At 52.7% G+C, this 17128-nt stretch overlaps 1 protein-coding gene across 1 annotated transcript in view; it reads right to left on the bottom strand.

Annotated features, from left to right (window-relative positions):
* Positions 1–17128, bottom strand: part of GCN1 (GCN1 activator of EIF2AK4) — a 56707-nt gene that overhangs the window by 34220 nt on the left and 5359 nt on the right. Inside the window, exons 3-17 of the mRNA XM_045841667.1 lie at positions 12653–12716; positions 11744–11875; positions 11183–11291; positions 8447–8545; positions 8219–8353; positions 7370–7438; positions 7132–7240; positions 6245–6319; positions 5833–5961; positions 4721–4771; positions 4295–4393; positions 3907–4080; positions 2485–2637; positions 1623–1715; positions 9–84 (exon numbers count right to left, since the gene is read on the bottom strand). Coding sequence (XP_045697623.1) covers positions 9–84; positions 1623–1715; positions 2485–2637; positions 3907–4080; positions 4295–4393; positions 4721–4771; positions 5833–5961; positions 6245–6319; positions 7132–7240; positions 7370–7438; positions 8219–8353; positions 8447–8545; positions 11183–11291; positions 11744–11875; positions 12653–12716 — 1567 coding nt within the window. The remainder of the gene's footprint in view (positions 1–8; positions 85–1622; positions 1716–2484; positions 2638–3906; positions 4081–4294; positions 4394–4720; positions 4772–5832; positions 5962–6244; positions 6320–7131; positions 7241–7369; positions 7439–8218; positions 8354–8446; positions 8546–11182; positions 11292–11743; positions 11876–12652; positions 12717–17128) is intronic.

Here is a 17128-nt window from a genome sequence, read left to right as displayed (position 1 = left end):
TCACGTACTGGACTTTGCTGCCGGCGAGTCTGTGCGGGTGGTCAAGGAAGAGTCTCTCTGTCAGATACAACATGGTACACAGGGCTGGAAGGGGAGAGAGACAGCACAAGTGTTTTTAAAATAGAGAACACAGCCCTGGCTGGTGTGGCTCAGCGGACTGAGCGCCGGCCTGCAAACCAAAGGGTTGCTGGTTCAATTCCCAGTCAGGGCACATGCCTGGGTTGCAGGCCAGGTCCCCAGTAGAGGGGCGCATGAGAGGCAACCACACACTGATGTTTCTCTCCCTCTCTTTCTCCCTCCCTTCCCCTCTCTCCAAAAATAAATAAATAAAATCTTTTTCTTAAAACAATAAATAAATAAATAAATAATAAAATAAAATAGAGAGCATAGCCCTGGCCAGTGTGGCTCAGTTGGTTGGGTGTCATCCCACAAAGCAAAAGGTCGTGGGTTCAATTCCTGGTCAGGGCACATGTCCAGGCTGCAGGTTTGACCCCTGGTCTGGGCACATACAAAAGGCAGCCAGGCGATGTTCTCTCACATCGATGTTTCTCTCCCTTTCGCCCTCCCTCCCCCTTTCTCCAAAAAAAATAAGTATTTTTTAAAAATAGAGAAGAAATCCAGAAAGAACTGGAAAATGACCACCCAGATGTACGTGTGATTATCACTGGATGTGGAATGAAAAAGCTCATTAGCATTTCCTTCTTTTTGCCTACTACCAACACGTGTGTGGAATAAGGAAAAGTATACACTTTCTTTTAATTAATTAAAAACTACTGTCACTTCTGAAAATAATGAAGACATTCATTACACGCTGACACAGAGTGATTTCCAAATCCAGACAGCACACCGTATATAGTAGACAAGCTACCACTTGTGTAAAAAAGGTAGAGAACCAACACATAAAAGACATCTACTGATATAAAAATACAGTATCAAGGATGCACAGAAGTGAATAAAATTGGTTCTCTCTATGGACGGGAAGCTGAGTGACCAGAAATAAAAGCAGGGGTATAATTTTCAGTGCAGACCCTCTTGGATCTTCTGTTTCTGTATTACGTGAGTGTATCTCCTACACAAAACTATTCCTTTTAAATCAAGGAGTGACTAACAGTTGTAGCTCAATAATAGGATGTTGTGATTTATGGGTCAAAAGACTTTTCAAATCGCCGATCGGGGGCAAACATCCCTAAGGCAACCCAGGATTTCAAGCATGCATTTAAAGACCCACGGCTCCCTCCCTCCAACAGAAACCAGTCGTTTCTGCGTCTCCTGCAGGAGTGGAGCTAACCACACTCCGCCAGAGCTTCTCAGCGGCTTCGCAGTATCAATACAAGAAAATCTCTGCGACAGCACCCACCAATTACCCAATTAGGTGTAATTACACCTAATACCACAGCTCCACAGCGATCGTGCTCTGTCTCCATGAAACTCCCACTCCCCCCCACCCTCCCCATTTCCCTAACCTTCCCGTGACAGGAAGCTCTCCTCCAGATTACTCTGGTCCAGGGTTTTGCAAAGCCGACTGGTCAAAACAGCAGGCAGTCAGGGAACAGTCTGCTCTGAAGACCCTCCAGCGAAATTCGGTCCCAAACTTGAGTTCAAATGAGGGCGCAGTAACTCACCATCCTCCGAGGCCAGGAGGAGGAACTTCTCAGACGTGAACACCTGCTTCTTCTCGTCCACGATCAGCTGCCAGAAACTGCTCAGCTTGGCCTCTGCAAGACATAAAAGGCCCCCCCATGACACAACTCGCCACGCCCACCAGGGCTGGTCCCCTCCATCCTGAAGCTGCTGCCGCTGGCTCTGCTGACAGACCCCCCACTGCATGGACAGGTCACTGCTAGGCTCTCCGTCCTCCCCGGCAATAAGCTCAGGTCTGTCCCCGTGCAGAGTAGAAGGTGGACTAAAGAAAGCACGGAACGCCACGCAGCCACAGAAAAGAACGAGGAGGCTCTTTCTGTGGTGCTCCTTTGGAGTCTTCTCCAAGTTACGCTCAGGACAGAACACGCCGCCATGTACAGTACGTGCCCAGTGTGTCTCACTGCTGGCACACTGTCTGTGGGGACGAAACTGGTGCCACTGTCCAAGGTGGGGGCGAGGTGGGGGCGAGGAGGGGGCGCTCAGAGGCTGGAAGACGGACAGCCTGGCTAAAGGGAAGCTTCTCATGTGACACCCCACAATGTATAACCGATGTTTAAAAAGCTCCGCTACTAAACCCAGGTCAGCCCGGGCACTATCTGTAAGTCCCCGCCCCAGAGCGCTGGAGCAACAGGGTGAAGGAGGACAGCGACAGAGGCCCTGGCTGCACTCCTGTCACCCAGTGTGGCTCTTAGGCTCATCCCAGCAGATGACAAGCTGCCCCGTGGGCGACCCGATTTATAAGTGGCCAAGCTGATGCCGTAAATTCCCAAACATCGAGACACTCCTCCCGGGGGCTCTGAAAGAGGCCGTCTGCGATCTTCCTGGACGGCTCTGGACTCTTACCCGCCTGGGCGTCAGCCACCGAGAGCTTCGAGAGCAGCAAGGCTGCAGCGACCCCTTCGGTGACCATGGGAACCTGAGTGCTTTGGGAGACCGCCTTCTCCACGGTCTGGGTGAGCAGGGGCAGTAGGTCCAGGGCCTGCAGCAGCGTGTCACCTGTGGAAAGAGTGCCAGCCCCGTACAGAACACCCCAATCCTCGGGAGCGGGAGGGACCTGAGAAGGGAGCTACCCCCCAGGTCTGGGCTGGCCGGCTAAACCCTTCCGTTACCCTGTGAAGTACCAGGAAGAACTGGAATCAGAACCTGGGCCTTAAATCAAACTCTACAACCATCAAGCAGGAGCGAGAAGGATCCTTCCTAACCCATCAGCACGGCTGTTCACTTGGTGGATAAGGAAACAGACCGAGAGAGGCTGAGTCGCCCAAGGCCACACGGCTAGTTTGAGAGAGAGCCGGGCCCAACCTCATGCCCACCCATTTGTTTCTGGGGCTCTCCCCCCAGACCAGACGGACTCTGGACCCAAATTCCAAAACCAAAACCAATCTGCTGACCTGTGAACTAAACCAACTTAAAAGAAAAAGCAGCAACCTGTTAAAACTACAGCTGAACCCACGTTCATTACTGAACCAGTACACCTGAACATTTCATAATGACACAAGTACTTCATCCAGATGATGTCACGGGTTTGAATTCAAGAAATGTTTGTTTTCAAGGCTAACGTTATGTTTATTTTAAAAGCATAGAGCAAAACTGGCTCAAGCTGAACAGACTAGGTTCAACTGAGTCTCTGAGGCGTAGAGCCCAGTCTGAAGTCAGGGGTGATCGATGCAGCAACATGGCAAACCGACATGTGGGGGCGGGCGGAGGGTGTCCGCTCTCTAGAGGCGGCTCTGGAGTCCCCCCATTTCTTTAAACACAGCGCATCCTCAGTTTAAACTTTAAAACAAAGGAATGCAGGCCTGTCGCAGAGGTGGAAATCAGTATTAGAGACTTTTACCTTGCGATCAAGCTACAGAGATTTGAAAGTTTCCCCCAGCTATTTGGGAAGGGGGCGGAGGCCCAATGACAGGGCCGTCAGCACTAAGGCAAGGGCAGAAGTTGTTTTTCACCAATCCACAGTGTAGTTTATATGAACCGGACCCTCTAAATCAGCCCTGTCACAATCACTCCTCCAGGATTCCAGATACGGTCGTGGCAGGTTCCGGTTCTGGGTCCTCCCAGAAAAAGCTTGTCCTTTAAAGGTCTAGTACCAGGGAGAAGCCAGAACCTGTTATGAAGATTGGGCGGGTTCTGGGATATAAGGATGACTACGCGCACGCCCCCAGAGGCTCAGGAAGAAGCAATGCCAACAAGCTGGACAGAAGGGGAAGCCTGACACGGCGAGACGCCCTGAAGACGGGCCCGCCTCCGCCGGGGGCCTCTCACCTCGGAAGCAGGCCAGCATGCACTGCAGGTAGGCGTGCCTCACCGCGGAGGTGGAGGTTTTAAGGCTGAAGGCTTTCTTGAACCATTCGGTGAGCTTCTTGGGGACTTCCGTGGTGAACCGATTACACCAGAGGGCCAGGACAGAGACGGCGTGCACCAAGGTGCCTTCGTGAACTAGGGCGAGAAGCACAAGTCCAGTCAGTCCGACACCTCGGACCTGCGTCAAACTACAGCCAGAGGCATGGAAAGCCGGCAGGAGCACAAGGGAGCGGCAGCAGTGATGCTTCGCACAGGCGCGCCCTCAGGAGGGGCTCACGGCAGGCCCCGACTGTGAATACTGGGGCAAGGATGGGTCCAGACTGACCCTCACCACACCGCACAGAATTACCTTCTTGCTGGAGGAATGGGATGAACAGCTCGGCCACGGTCCCATTCAGGACTTGGCTGGAAGGCCCAGACACCACGTGATGACTGACACTCCCGATCCCTAGAAGGCAGGAGAGCCCCGCTCAAGTCCTCTTCCGCACAAAGCCACCAACACCCGAGTCTTCCTGCCGCCGCCCTCCTCCCCAGCAGCCACTGGTCCTCCTTCTGCCCCCCTCCCACGTCCCGCCTTCCCCAGACGCCAGGCCTCCCACCAGACTTCAACAGGGCCCGCTCGCCCAGCAGGAGGGCAGCAGGGTCCTGGGAGCCAGGCTGGGGCGTCCCAGATATCAGAGGGGTCAAGTTCCAAAGGAGGACTCGCCTCACCTAACAGCTACGTTACGCCTCATCTACTAGCCCACTTCCCGGGGCCTGTGGGGAAGTTCCGTACCTGAGAGGACGCCGATCTTCTGGGCCACGACGGTGAGCTTGCCCTCCGAGCCTGACAGGAGAGATGGCAGACACCTGAGTTCACACCTGCCACGTTCCCCAAGGGCACCGTGCGTGCCAGGAAGATACAGGTTCTGTATCCAGAAGTGGCCTTTCTAACATGAAGCGTTAAAGCTGGGTTTAAAATAATACTGGTTTGGCCAAAAAGTCCATTTAGTTTATTCCGTAAAATAAATGACACATTTTTCATTTTCACCAGTAACTTCATTGATATTTTGAGTATGTCGGCTATCTCCCACTGTCGGCTTCTAGTGGGTAGAGGTCAGGGCTGCTGCTAAACATCTTCCAGTGCATAAGACAGCCCCACAGCAAAGAATTACTTGGCCAAAATGTCAGAAGTACCAAGAAACTCTGCAAACCACTTCTGACACATTTAATCAGTCACAGCACCTTCTCCATACACCGCACAAACCTCTTTCTACATTTCAGTTGCATTTTTCTCTTTCTTGAAATAATAAAGCACAATACGCCAAAAATGTGTATTTTGTTCCATCTTCAGTATTAAAATGGCTGCACAAAAATTCACCAATTTGCATGTTTTTTTAAATGCACGCTGATATGACAGCTGTCACAATCCAATCCAAGAAAACTGTTTCTAATGAAGTTAAAGACAACCGAGCACCAGCAGAGTCATCCTATGGACAAAACTAAACAAACTTTTTGGCCAACCCACCGTTTACCAGCTTTTTTCTTCCTGACTAAAAAATGAAATATGATCTTACAGAATATCTGAGGAACAGAAAAAAAAATCAAGAAAAACACTTAAAAATCACCCAGGTTCCCAAAGACATCATCGACATTTTGGCATATTTCCCTCCAGTTGCCCCCCAGTCACGCACACACTTACAGAAGTCAGGCCGAGACCGCCCGACCGCACCGCCCTGCACGGCCTGTGTCACCACCGCACACGCTCGCCCTCCGCCTGGCGCCTCCCCCGGGCCACCGGCCGTGCCGCGCGCAGACTCGGGGCACCAGCCCCCGGCGGGCCCCAGTGAAGGGGGGGATGTCAGGCCCCACACCGCAGCCGGCCCCTGGCCACACAGGCCCGCTCACCTCCGAGGATGGCGAACAGGTGCCTGGTCAGGGCTTCCGTCGCCGCGGAGTCGCTGCACTGGCGGGCCAGGTTCCGTAGCGCCAGCACGGCCTCGTCCATCAGGCGCGGGCTGTTGGACTTCAGCTGACCTGCACACACGGATGGACGGACGGACGGCCGCTGCTCAGGAGCTGCCGAGGGCTGGGCGGCCAGGCTTTTATCTCTGTCCTTGCCAGGCTCCCAGCGCTCCAGTCCTAGCTCTAGTGCTCACTCTGACGGGCCTCAGGGGGGAAACTATGCGAATGTCATTGAGGTTAAAGCCTCATTTCTAACCTGAGCTGTTCCCATGCCCATTTTCTATGATAACTGGGACAAGTACAACCAAAACCCACGGTGCCATTCTTGGGGCTGGTGAGGGGGCGGGGTACTCACTCGCCAGTCCTTTCACGATGTCCAGGGCATACTGGCTGAGGTCGAGGGTCACTGAGGCCAGCAGACTGGAGATAGCTGAGGGGGACAAAGCACTGACCATGTCAGCTCAGATGTAACACTCACTTTGCCCTGCTCCCCACAAATGCCATGAGGCCTGCCGTCTAGCCATACAGAACCGTGACCACTCTTCACCTCCAAATGGCCACATGAGTGGTCCCTAAGCTCTGCTATAAAGCTGTGTACTGTCCCATCCCAATCAGCAAAACCACCCACACTCTTTAGCAAGATAAAAAAGGGCAGCCCTGGGCGGTGTGGCTCAATGGATTGAACACCAGCCTCCAGAACAAAAGGTCACCATTCAGCACCCAGTCAGGGCACACACCTGGGTTTCGGGCCAGGTCCCCAGTTGGGGGCATGTGAGAAGCAACCAACTGATGTATCTCAAACGCATCAATGTTTCTCTCCCTCTCTTTCTCTTTCCCTTCCTGTCTCTCTAAAATAAATAAATAAAATCTTAAATAGAAAAAAAAAAGGATGGAGACTGAACCCTCTCATCCCATGGTTTCAAGTGCCAACTCCACACCAAGTTCAAACTGTCTAGAGCAGAGGTTCTTAACTTGAATGGTCTCCAGAAGGTCCCTGGACCCCTAACATGGTGTGCAGCATTCTCAGCTGACACGCTTTTGTACGTTCTTCTAGCAAGAGGGCCGCTAACTTCCAACATGTCCTGAAAGGGTCCCTGGCCTCTCTCCGAAAGGCCCGATGAGGTACACAGTGAACACACCCCTCACCACCCACCCCCCCCCAGCGCTTCCCGCCGCCAGGTGTCGGAGATGCTGCTCCTCAGGCAACTCTCCCTACCACTGCCCAATCCGGGGGCAACCTACTTTCAATAACGTTCTCCGGACTCCGCAGTAAGGACTTCTGGATGGTGGGCAGTATCAGGTCCTTGAACTCCGAGTGGGACATGTATCGCAGCAGAGGGGCACAGGTGTCCTGCGAAGAGAGAGGAGTCAGGCACCCAGCCCTCACGGGCGCAGACCGAGAACGAAGGACAGCTCCGAGTCGCAGCACTGCAAGTGGGGCTGAGCCTGGCCAGGTGCGTAAGCCCCACCTCTCACTCACCAACAGATACTTCTGAGGCTTCACTTTGCTCATCAGGACGTTCTTCACATAGAAGTCCAGCAGGGCACTCTAGAGAACACGAAGGCCTGGTCAGACCCCGGCACTCTAAAGTATTGCATCCCTGGGCCTAAGGGATCCCTCTGGTGGGAATGTCTCCCAAAACATACAAATCAGTGCCCCAAATTTTATGGGGTCAAACACAGAGGTGCCATCCCCCACTTAGAAACCTTTCACGGCTTTCCACCATTCCTGGGATCAAGTCCAAAGTCCACAGCATAGCTCACGCGGCCTGCCTGGTACCCCGCCAGCGGCATCTCACACACCTCTCCACCCCAAACGAGACACTCCAACCCCATTGGCCTCCCACCACAGGCTGCTTTCTCTGCCCAAAATGCTACTTCTCGCCTCTTGACCTTGCTAAAGCCTACCTGCCCTTTAAGTTTCTCCATTAGAGATGTGTTCCCAGACCCATAATCTAAGTAAGGTCCCTGGTTACAGAGTATCATGGGCTCTTGCATTTCCCTTTGTAGTGCTCATCTCAGATAGATCGATCATGGGATTCACGGCTCCCATGCTCACTGCTGCACCCCCAACACCTGGCACAGTGCGGGGCACATGGCAGCTGCTCAACTGTGGGAGAATAAATGACCACAGGCAAAATGAACAGGCAAACTATCATCTCAGGCTATGCCAGGGCTGGAGCTAAAACTTTCCAACTTCTCAAAGTTCATACATCACGGTGAAAGGCTGGGATCCTGAGTGAGAAAACTAACACGCTCCAGACGGGGCCAGCAGCTGGGGCCGCCACGACGAAACCAGGTCCCCCCACCCTCCAGCGACCCCACGTGCCTTGTACTGGTTGACCACGTCCGTCTCCTTGTGGCTCGTGCAGAACTGCACCAGCAGCCCCAGCATGCCTGCATAGCTCTGGTTGGGCTCCAGGCTGAGAATGGCCGATAAGTACTGCTCCACCAGGCCAGGGTTCTGCGGAGGAAGAGCGCAAAGCAGATGTGCCACGTAGCACCGGGGGTGGCGCAGGAGAGGCGATGCCCACCACCCCCTGCTGCCGCCTGTCACCTCTTTCCACAGTTTGGTGAGCTTCTTCACAGCACCGGCCACGGCGTGCTTGTGGGAGCCGCCCAGCACCTCGAGCAGGAGCAAGCACTGCACCTCCACCTGCCGGGACCAGGAGGCTGAGGTCAGCACATGAAATGGGAATGGAGTCCTCGTGGCCCTCACGGCCTGGCCAAGGCCTCCGTCGGGCCAGCACGTCCTGCAATCATGTCCACTAGGCCTCTCCCACTCGATTCCAGCCACACCCTCTTCCCTCCACCCCCGTGGAATTACATCTGGTCACTCGAGCGCTTCATTCATAAATATTTGTTGAGCACCTTCTCTGAGCCAGACAATGAAAACACAGGGAGAACAAGACAGAAGCGGTCCCTGTTCTCGTCAACCTTATAGTGAAGAGGAAGACAAGGGTATTAAACGAGTAAACACACAGACGAACATGTAATCCCAGACGGGTTCGGTGCCATCAGAAGAAGAACAAGCGTCCTCCTCCATGTATTCGTTCACCTGCCTTAACTTTCACCGTGTCAGCACCACAAACCCCTGCTGGACACCGACTGAATGGCAGGCGCTGTACTAGGCACTGGGAGACGGAAGAGGAAGACTGGCCAGTGAGACGACCCCGGCCCGTGTGCGGCTCACTGCAACCCCGAACGAAGCACAGAGTGTGGACTCAACCGAAGCACCTCAAAGAGATCCTATGCGCTGCAAGTGCCGCCTAAGAAAAAGGGCATCCTTAAGAAGGGTGCTGAATTCCAGTGCGTGTGTCCAAAACAGCCTCTGTCCAAAGTTATTCATTGTGATACTTTTTATAACAATAAAAGACTGTAAACAACATAGATGCCTACTGAGGGGGACTAGCTACACATACGTGCTGTGGCACGCCCACTCAAAGGATTGGCCGACAGTCACACAGAACAAAAACTCTTTACACACTACTCTGAAACAAATTTCCAGACGGGCTGAAGAGAAGAAGCAGGTGAAAAGGAAAAAGCGCACCATCACTGGTACAGACATATCTGCCTGGTCATAGCCACAGACAAGGGACCCGCACACATGAGGAACTTGTGGTGGCGGCGTCCTGGGTGACAGGGGCAGGAGCTGGCAATGGGACCAGTATATCCTTCTACGCCTGCTGAACTCTGAACCATTTATTTCTTTAATTAAAAAGAATTTAAATTTAATTTTAATGAAAATAATAAGCTTGCTGACATTGCATTCGGAACGATATTGCTGTTCCCTCCTCCTGGAATGTGCCGGCCTCGACCTGGGCTTGGCTGGCTCTCCCGCAGCCATCAGGTCTCCGCCCAAACGACACCCCTCGGAGCAGCTTTCTCCCCACGCCACCCTCTGCCACGTTCTCTCCCTCTGCCCACTTTCCCGCCACAGGACTCCACGTGTCCTCATTCATTGGTAGGCCTGTCTGTTGTCCACCTTCTCCACAAGGGCGTAGGCGCCACGACAGCACGGCCCTCTGTCACACTCCCTGCTGCAGCCCAAGCGCCCAGCACTTAGGAGGCCCCAACCTGAGCAACTAAGTCACCTATAACTTGTCAACATCAGCAGCGAGCAAAGGATTCAAGACACAGAAAACACAGCCACGGTCCAAGCTCCTGACGCTTTTGTTCCCATAAACACGACATTCCAGGGTTCGCTCCTCCCGCAGGCATACTTACCCCAGATACTGGTTATGAGAATTCACTGGGGATAAGTCCAGTGATTAGGAGGGAGCCCATGATGAACCATCTTATAAGGAGGCCTTTTGTTATCAATGAAAACCCACACTATGAACGGAGTCCAATTCCAGCATGTCCACTGCCTGAGAGGTTTCAGGGTCCATCCCCGTCAGCCATTACCGACGGCCATTCCATGGTCATCCAGTGGGTGAGCTCCCAGGGACAAGGCCGTCAGCACGTCTGACCAGCTGGGGCTCTTGGTTTTCTGAGCCCACTCCCCACTTTCCTGCACGGCCCTGCCTGAGTTCTACCACCCTGTCCACCTGGTCTGAGCCCATCTTCATGGCGGCTCTTTGAGGTGGATGGGGTCGGTGGTATTTTTTCCCATTTTGCAGGTGAGGAAATAGGCTCAGAAGTTACATACTTGGCCGAAGCTCATGCCAAGACACAGACCCACATCAAGGTCCTCACAGGCCTTTTCACTGAACTGCAAGACCACTCCTCTTGCCCTCCACAAAGCCCATCTAGACATTCAAAAGAACCGCCCAACCTGGTCTGCTGGGCCATCTCTGGTGAGTGAAAGGCAAGGCAGGGAATGTGAAAGGAAGGGAGAATTTAAGGACCAAAACACCTGGCAAGAACGCCATTCCACTGGCCAGTTCAACACTGAAGCCCAAACCCAGGGAATGGAACGGTGAGCAAAAAATCCCCAAGTGATTTACTCAGTGTTTTCACCAGTTTGTTTGCACCCTGGCTGCCTGCCCCTGTCCGGGCTACCATGTCTTCCACATACGCTAGAAAGGCAGGGACCACGTTTTCTCACTTGTTACCATATTCCCAGTGCCTAGCACCATGCCTGACACACAGCAGCTCCAAGACAGCTGATAAACAGATGAACGTATCATGTTGCTCTCATGCTCATCCACTGAAGTCACACACCTCAGGACGATCCAAAGTGCCTGGCCACCATCACCAAGAAGAGCACTTGGCAGAGAGAACGTGCTCGAACATGCCCCAACTGTGTGCAGAGCTAACCGTCCTGACTCCGAAGACCTGAGGGACCTACCAGCTTGTTCCAGGTGTCCCCTTGCCGCTTGGCTCTCGAGGGAAAGACAATGCGCACCAGAAGGCAGGTCCAGGACAGGGCCAGCAGGGCGGCCGAGCCACTGCTCTTACTGCAGAGGGGGAGAGGGCAGGGCAGGCAAGCGGTGAGTGCAGAGCAGCAGCCTCCACCTTAAGGACAAATGGTCACCGCAAGGCCCTGATCGGTGTATAGGACCCGCCCTTGACCTACAACTGAGAACTTGGAACCAGCTCCCAGAAATCATCTGTGACAATTCAGGGCAAAGGGTGCAGGTCTCATCGGCCGAGCTATCATCTTTGTTGCACTACTATAAAACATAACCAAAAGGATGGTTTCTCCCATTTGGTGCCTGGTGGGCATCTGGTGTCACCTCCCGCCATGCGGGCTCCTCCCCCCATTCCAGAGGCAGACTGCCAGCACATTCACAGTCGCCAAGGGAAAGGGGGCAGGCATGCTCACACCTGCTCGGTGCAGCTCACCTGCATCAGATTCCCCCGAGCAGGACTCTACCAACCCCTGTGGGCTGCCACCTCTAAAACTGACCTGGGGACGCCTGCTTTGGAGCCAATGCCCGAAGACTGCAGGGAGTGCAGAAGGTTCTTCGCAGTGGCTTCTGGCTGGGCCTCAGCCAGCTGCTGGATGGCGGCCTGGAGGGCCCTGCGGGACGCCGCATCTCTAGGGGGAGGAACAAAGGAGACACGTGAACACAGGACATGGGCCGGGGCAAGGTGGCTTGGGCAAAGCGCTGCTCTTCTCCTGATCTCAGAAAAATCAGGCTGCACTGTATTCTAGAGGATCACAGGCAATGGGATTAGGAAATAACTAGGTAAATCTACCTCCTCCAGAAATTCTGGAAGCAGCTAATCAAGGGCAAATGAGCCCTGGCTGGTGTGGCTCAGTGGACTGAGCGCCAGCCTGCAAACCAAAAGATGCCATTTCAATTCCTGGTCAGGGCACATGCCTGGGTTGCAAGCCAGGTGTCCAGCTGGGGGTGTGGGCTAGGAAGCCAACTGATGTTTCCCTTTCTTTCTCCTTCCCTTCCCCTCTCTCTCAAATAAAATTTTTAAAAAATATATAATAATAAGGGCAAATGAGCCATTAAGACTGTAAGGGTGACACCTACATTTAAGGAACACTTATGGGCCTCAGACTAGGCCGAGTGCTTCGCACACATGACTGATGCACTCACAGCGTGGCAGGCACTGTTCCAGGCACTTCGTGCTTTCTAACCTCGACCTATGAGGTGAGTAACGGCATCATTCTGTCTCCAGGAGAGGAAACTGAGGCACAGAAAGGCTAAGGGACTTGCCTAGAGTCCAGCAGATAGGAAGTGACACAGCCCAGACTGCACCCAGGCAGTCCCACTCTGAGCCCTGGGGTCTGTCCGCTACCCTCTACCGCCACCTGCCGGCGCAAAGTGCTCCGGACTCTGGGCCTCCGGCTGGGACTCACCTGTACCGATGCAGAGTCAAGCAGAACAGCTTGCAGAGCCCTTTCACTGCTCCCTCCGGCAGATCTGAAACCAGAGATTATACAGAGACTAGTCAGTAAAAAGTGCTTCGTGAGCATCTGCTTGAGCCAGGCATTGTGTCCAACGCGGCCTCTGCCCACTGGACACTCCCTGTTCATGGGAAAGAGAACTCCCAAGAGGAAAGAACAACGATAAAACAGGCCTTTAGGAAAACACCAGGTACAGAAAAGCTCTCAGGTGGACATTTGTTAAATGAATGAAGCTGAGGCAATACAAACAGCCTCAAAATTGACCAGGTGGGACTTCCGGCCAAGATGGAGGCATAGGTAGACACACTGCGCCTCCTCGCACAACCAAGATAGGGGCAACAACAATTTAGAAACAGAATAACAACCAGAACTGACAGAAAATGGAACTGTATGGAAGTTGGACAACCAAGGAGTTAAAATAGACACGTTCATCCAGACCAGTAGGAGGGGCGGAGTCGGGCAGCCAGGCAGAGAGGGGTCGGACACAAAGAGCAGTGGGACCAGGCGCATAAGGCATCCCGGGCGTACAAGACCACAGCGGGCGGACCCTGGGCATGCAGGCGGCAGCGGGCAGACCCCGGCTGAGGGGTAGCAACCAGCAGACCCAGCGAGGCGGCGATTGTGAAGCAAGGCACTGCGTGTAACCCAAGGTCCCAGCGCTGGGAAATAGAGCCTCGGGGCACTGATTGAAAACACCTGTGGGGGTTGAGGTGCAGGGAGAGACTCCCAGCCTCACAGGAGAGTTTGTTGGAGAGACCCACGGAGTCCTAGAGCGTGCACAAGCCCACCCACACAGGAATCAGCACCAAAAGGGCCCAGTTTGCTTGTGGGAAGCGACAGAAGGGACTGAAATCCAAGAGAGAACGAAGCAAGAGCCACTGTTCCCTCTCGGACCCCACCCCCACATACAACGTCACAACCCAGCGACTAGGTTGCCCCACCCTGGTGAACACCTAAAGCTCCACCCCTCATATGTAACAGGCACAACAAGACCAAAAAAAAAAAAAAAGGCCCAAACGGAAGAACAGATCAAAACTCCACAGCAAATACAACTAAGCGAGCCAACCTATCAGATGCACAGTTCAAAGCTCTGGTGATCAGGATGCTCACAGAATTGGTTGAATTTGGTCTCAAATTAGATGAAAAAATGAAGGCTACACTAAGTGAAATGAAGGAAAATGCACAGGGAACCAATAATGATGGAAAGAAAGCTGGGTCTCACATCAATGGAGTGGACCAGAAGGAAGAAAGAAACAAATACACAGAAAAGAATGAAGAAATAAGAATTCAAAAAATGAGGAGAGGCTTAGGAACCTCCAGGACATCTTTAAACGTTCCAACATCCGAATTATAGGGGTATCAGAAGGGGAAGAGGAAGAGCAACGAGTGGAAAAGTTATTTGAACAAATAATAAAGGAGAACTTCCCCAATCTGGCAAAGGAAATAGACTTTCAGGAAGTCCAGGAAGCTCAGAGTCCCAAAGAAGGTGGATCCAAGGAGGAACACACCAAGGCACATCATAATTACATTAGCCAAGGTAAAAATGAAGGAGAGAATCCTAGAAGCAGCAAGGGATAAGGGGACAGTCACCTACAAAGGAGTTCCCATCAGATTGTCAGCTGATTTCTCAAAAGAGACCTTGCAGGCAAGAAGGGGCTGGAAAGAAGTATTTCCAAGTCGTGAAAGGCAAGGACCTACATCCAAGATTGCTCTATCCAGCAAAGCTTTCATTTAGAATGGAAGGGCTGATAAAGTACTTCTCAGATAAGGTCAAGTTAAAGGAGTTCATCATCACCAGGCCCTTATTATATGAAATGTTAAAGGGACTTATCTAAGAAAAAGAAGATAAAAAACATATATAGTAAAATGACAGCAAACTCACAATTATTAACCACCACACCTAAAACAAAAACAAAACAAACTAAGCAAACAACTAGAACAGGAACAGAACCACAGAAATGGAGATCACATGGAGGGTTAGCAACAGGGGAGTGGGAGGAGAAGAGAGGGGGAAAAGGTACAGAGAATAAGTAGCATAGATGGTAGGTAGAAAACAGACAGAAGGAGGGTAAGAATAGCATGGGAAATGTAGAAGCTAAAGAAGTTATGACACACGGACATGAACTAAAGGGGGGAATGTGGGTGGGAGAGGGTGTGCAGGGTGGAGGGGAATGAAGGTGGGTAATGGGACAACTGCAATAGCATAATCAAAATATATTTTAAAAAAAGAACTGAACAAGCTATCGAGTGGAGGTGCTAGCATGCTGGGGCTCTCCCGCTTCTCCAGCGGGATGCTGGTTACACAGGTGTGTTTAGTTTGTGATCATTCCATGAGCTGTTCCTTATGCTATGTGTGCGTTTTTCTTCATGTACATTCTAATCAACGGTTTTAAAACCCAGGACAAAAATTAGAGTCGTAGGAGGGATCAGAATGGGGAAAAGCATCTGTACCTGCAGTGTTTTAAAAATGCAGACGTTTGGCCTAATAGGTTAGCAGGCTACGGAAAAACGGAAAGGAGGAGACACGCGTGCCGGGTGGCGTTAACATGAGCCAAGTGCAGGGGTGGAAATGCGCGATGCCTGTTCCTGATGCAGGAGGACGGACCGTCACTCCCAGCACTTCCCCGGTGCGCAAGGGTGCCAGGCCCTGCCCTGAGCACTCCCCACACGGCAACCCACTGAATCCCCATGAGATGGGTCCCGGGCCTGAGCCCACTTTAAGGTGAAGAAACCGACACACAGGGAACCAAGCAGGCCAGCCAAATGAAAGAGCAACTCTGGTTCAACAACAGCGCTGAATAATGGAAGCCCACCTGGGACGGGATCTGCACGCCAGACGGAAGCACGCAGACGAAAAGGAGAGGGGTCTGTGTAGAGGGGGGTGTAAGCTGCAGCGTGAGACCGGCATGGAGGCACCAAGAGCAGCAGGCCGGGGGAGGGCTGGCCTCACCCTTCAGGGGCATGCCGATGGAGGGGAAATGAAAGAGGGGCGGGGCCAGTTCCCCCAGGCCCAGAATACTGTACCCGTCCACTGGATTTGGGGCCATTTCAGTAACCAAGGAAAAGAGTGACTAGGATCAGAACCAGGCTGTAGCCAAGAGAACAGTAACAGTGACAGCTAGCACACACCAGGAGCTTACCATAGCTGGCCAGGCACCGTGTGAAGCTCCATCCATACATGTTCTCCGCACTCACGCCTCACCCCAACCCTGTGAGGGAGGCATTACCGCTCTCGCCATGCTCTAAACAAGGAGTCAGGCTCAGACAGCTTAAGTAGCTGGAACCAGGTCACACGGCCTTAGTGGCTGAGCCGTGGCTAGAACATGAGCCCGTCTGGGTCCGGAGCCGTGCCCCTCATCGCCGACTGCTGCAGCAGAGGTCCATGACTGGGAAGATCAGGCACAGGACCCGCTGCATCCCTAAGTCTCAGGGTTCAAGGACATGATGGCAGGATTGAGGGGAGCATCAGAGAGGCCTCAGGGCCAGGCCGGGCTGAGCCATGCTGACCAACTGCATCTAGGGTTAGACAGCTCTGAGAAAGTCTCCCACTCCTCAGCCGCACTGAAAATATCTCACCCCACCTTCCGTAACTCACTCGGTACCAGCTTCCCTACCAAAAGGAGAAGCCAGAATGACGGTCACTACGCGATGGCTCCTGCTGCAACTCAGAAGACTAGAAAATTGAGAACTAACGATTTCGTGCAGAGTAGTTAACTTCCCACAATCAGCTTGTATATCAAAAACTAGAAACATTTTAGAAATATCATCCACCCTGAACTGTATTAGCATTTCAGGGTGACTGAAGAGTAAAATCTCCCTGAAAGATCTTCACACACACACACACACACACACACACACCCCATACCCCTTACTCCATAAGAGGGGAAAAATTGTAATGCCCAGCAGCTCCTTAGCAGGGCCAGTCAGCCATTATGGTTCAGAAGGTGTGTACAGACAGTAAGCTGTCAACAATAGTCTTGTCTAACTAGGACCCTGTTGGGAAGAGTGACCAGAAAGACTTTTGAAGGTGCCATAAAAGTCACACACTAAAGCATTAAGACCTGGGAGACTCTCGTAGAAGCTCACAAACAGCAATTCACTTCACTCGCACACCACTTTAACGAGCTTGGGTATGTTACCAGGCAACAGCAGACCAGAAGCAGCGAACGAGAACTCGGGCGAAAGAGCGGTAGAAAGCGAGCTCTCGACTGAGGAGAGGTCAAAGCTGACAAAAAGGGAGACCCGACTCTCTACAGCCACGGCCCTCGGACTTCGGAAACAGGGCTCACCCTGAGCATTTGTTAAAACACGGGTACTGGGCTCCCCTCTCCCCCAACCCAGGGTTTTCGAATTGGTGTTGCTGGGGTAGAGGTGAAAATTCGCATCTCAAACCAGTTTCGAGGCGCTGCCAATGTTGCTGGCCTGGGG

The sequence above is a fragment of the Phyllostomus hastatus genome, unplaced genomic scaffold (assembly GCF_019186645.2).
Source record: "Phyllostomus hastatus isolate PE091 unplaced genomic scaffold, TTU_PhHast_1.1 phas_contig_1162, whole genome shotgun sequence".
Lineage (NCBI taxonomy): Eukaryota > Metazoa > Chordata > Mammalia > Chiroptera > Phyllostomidae > Phyllostomus > Phyllostomus hastatus.
Note: the sequence above shows the minus strand (reverse complement) of the source record. Positions and strands in the feature narration are given on the sequence as shown.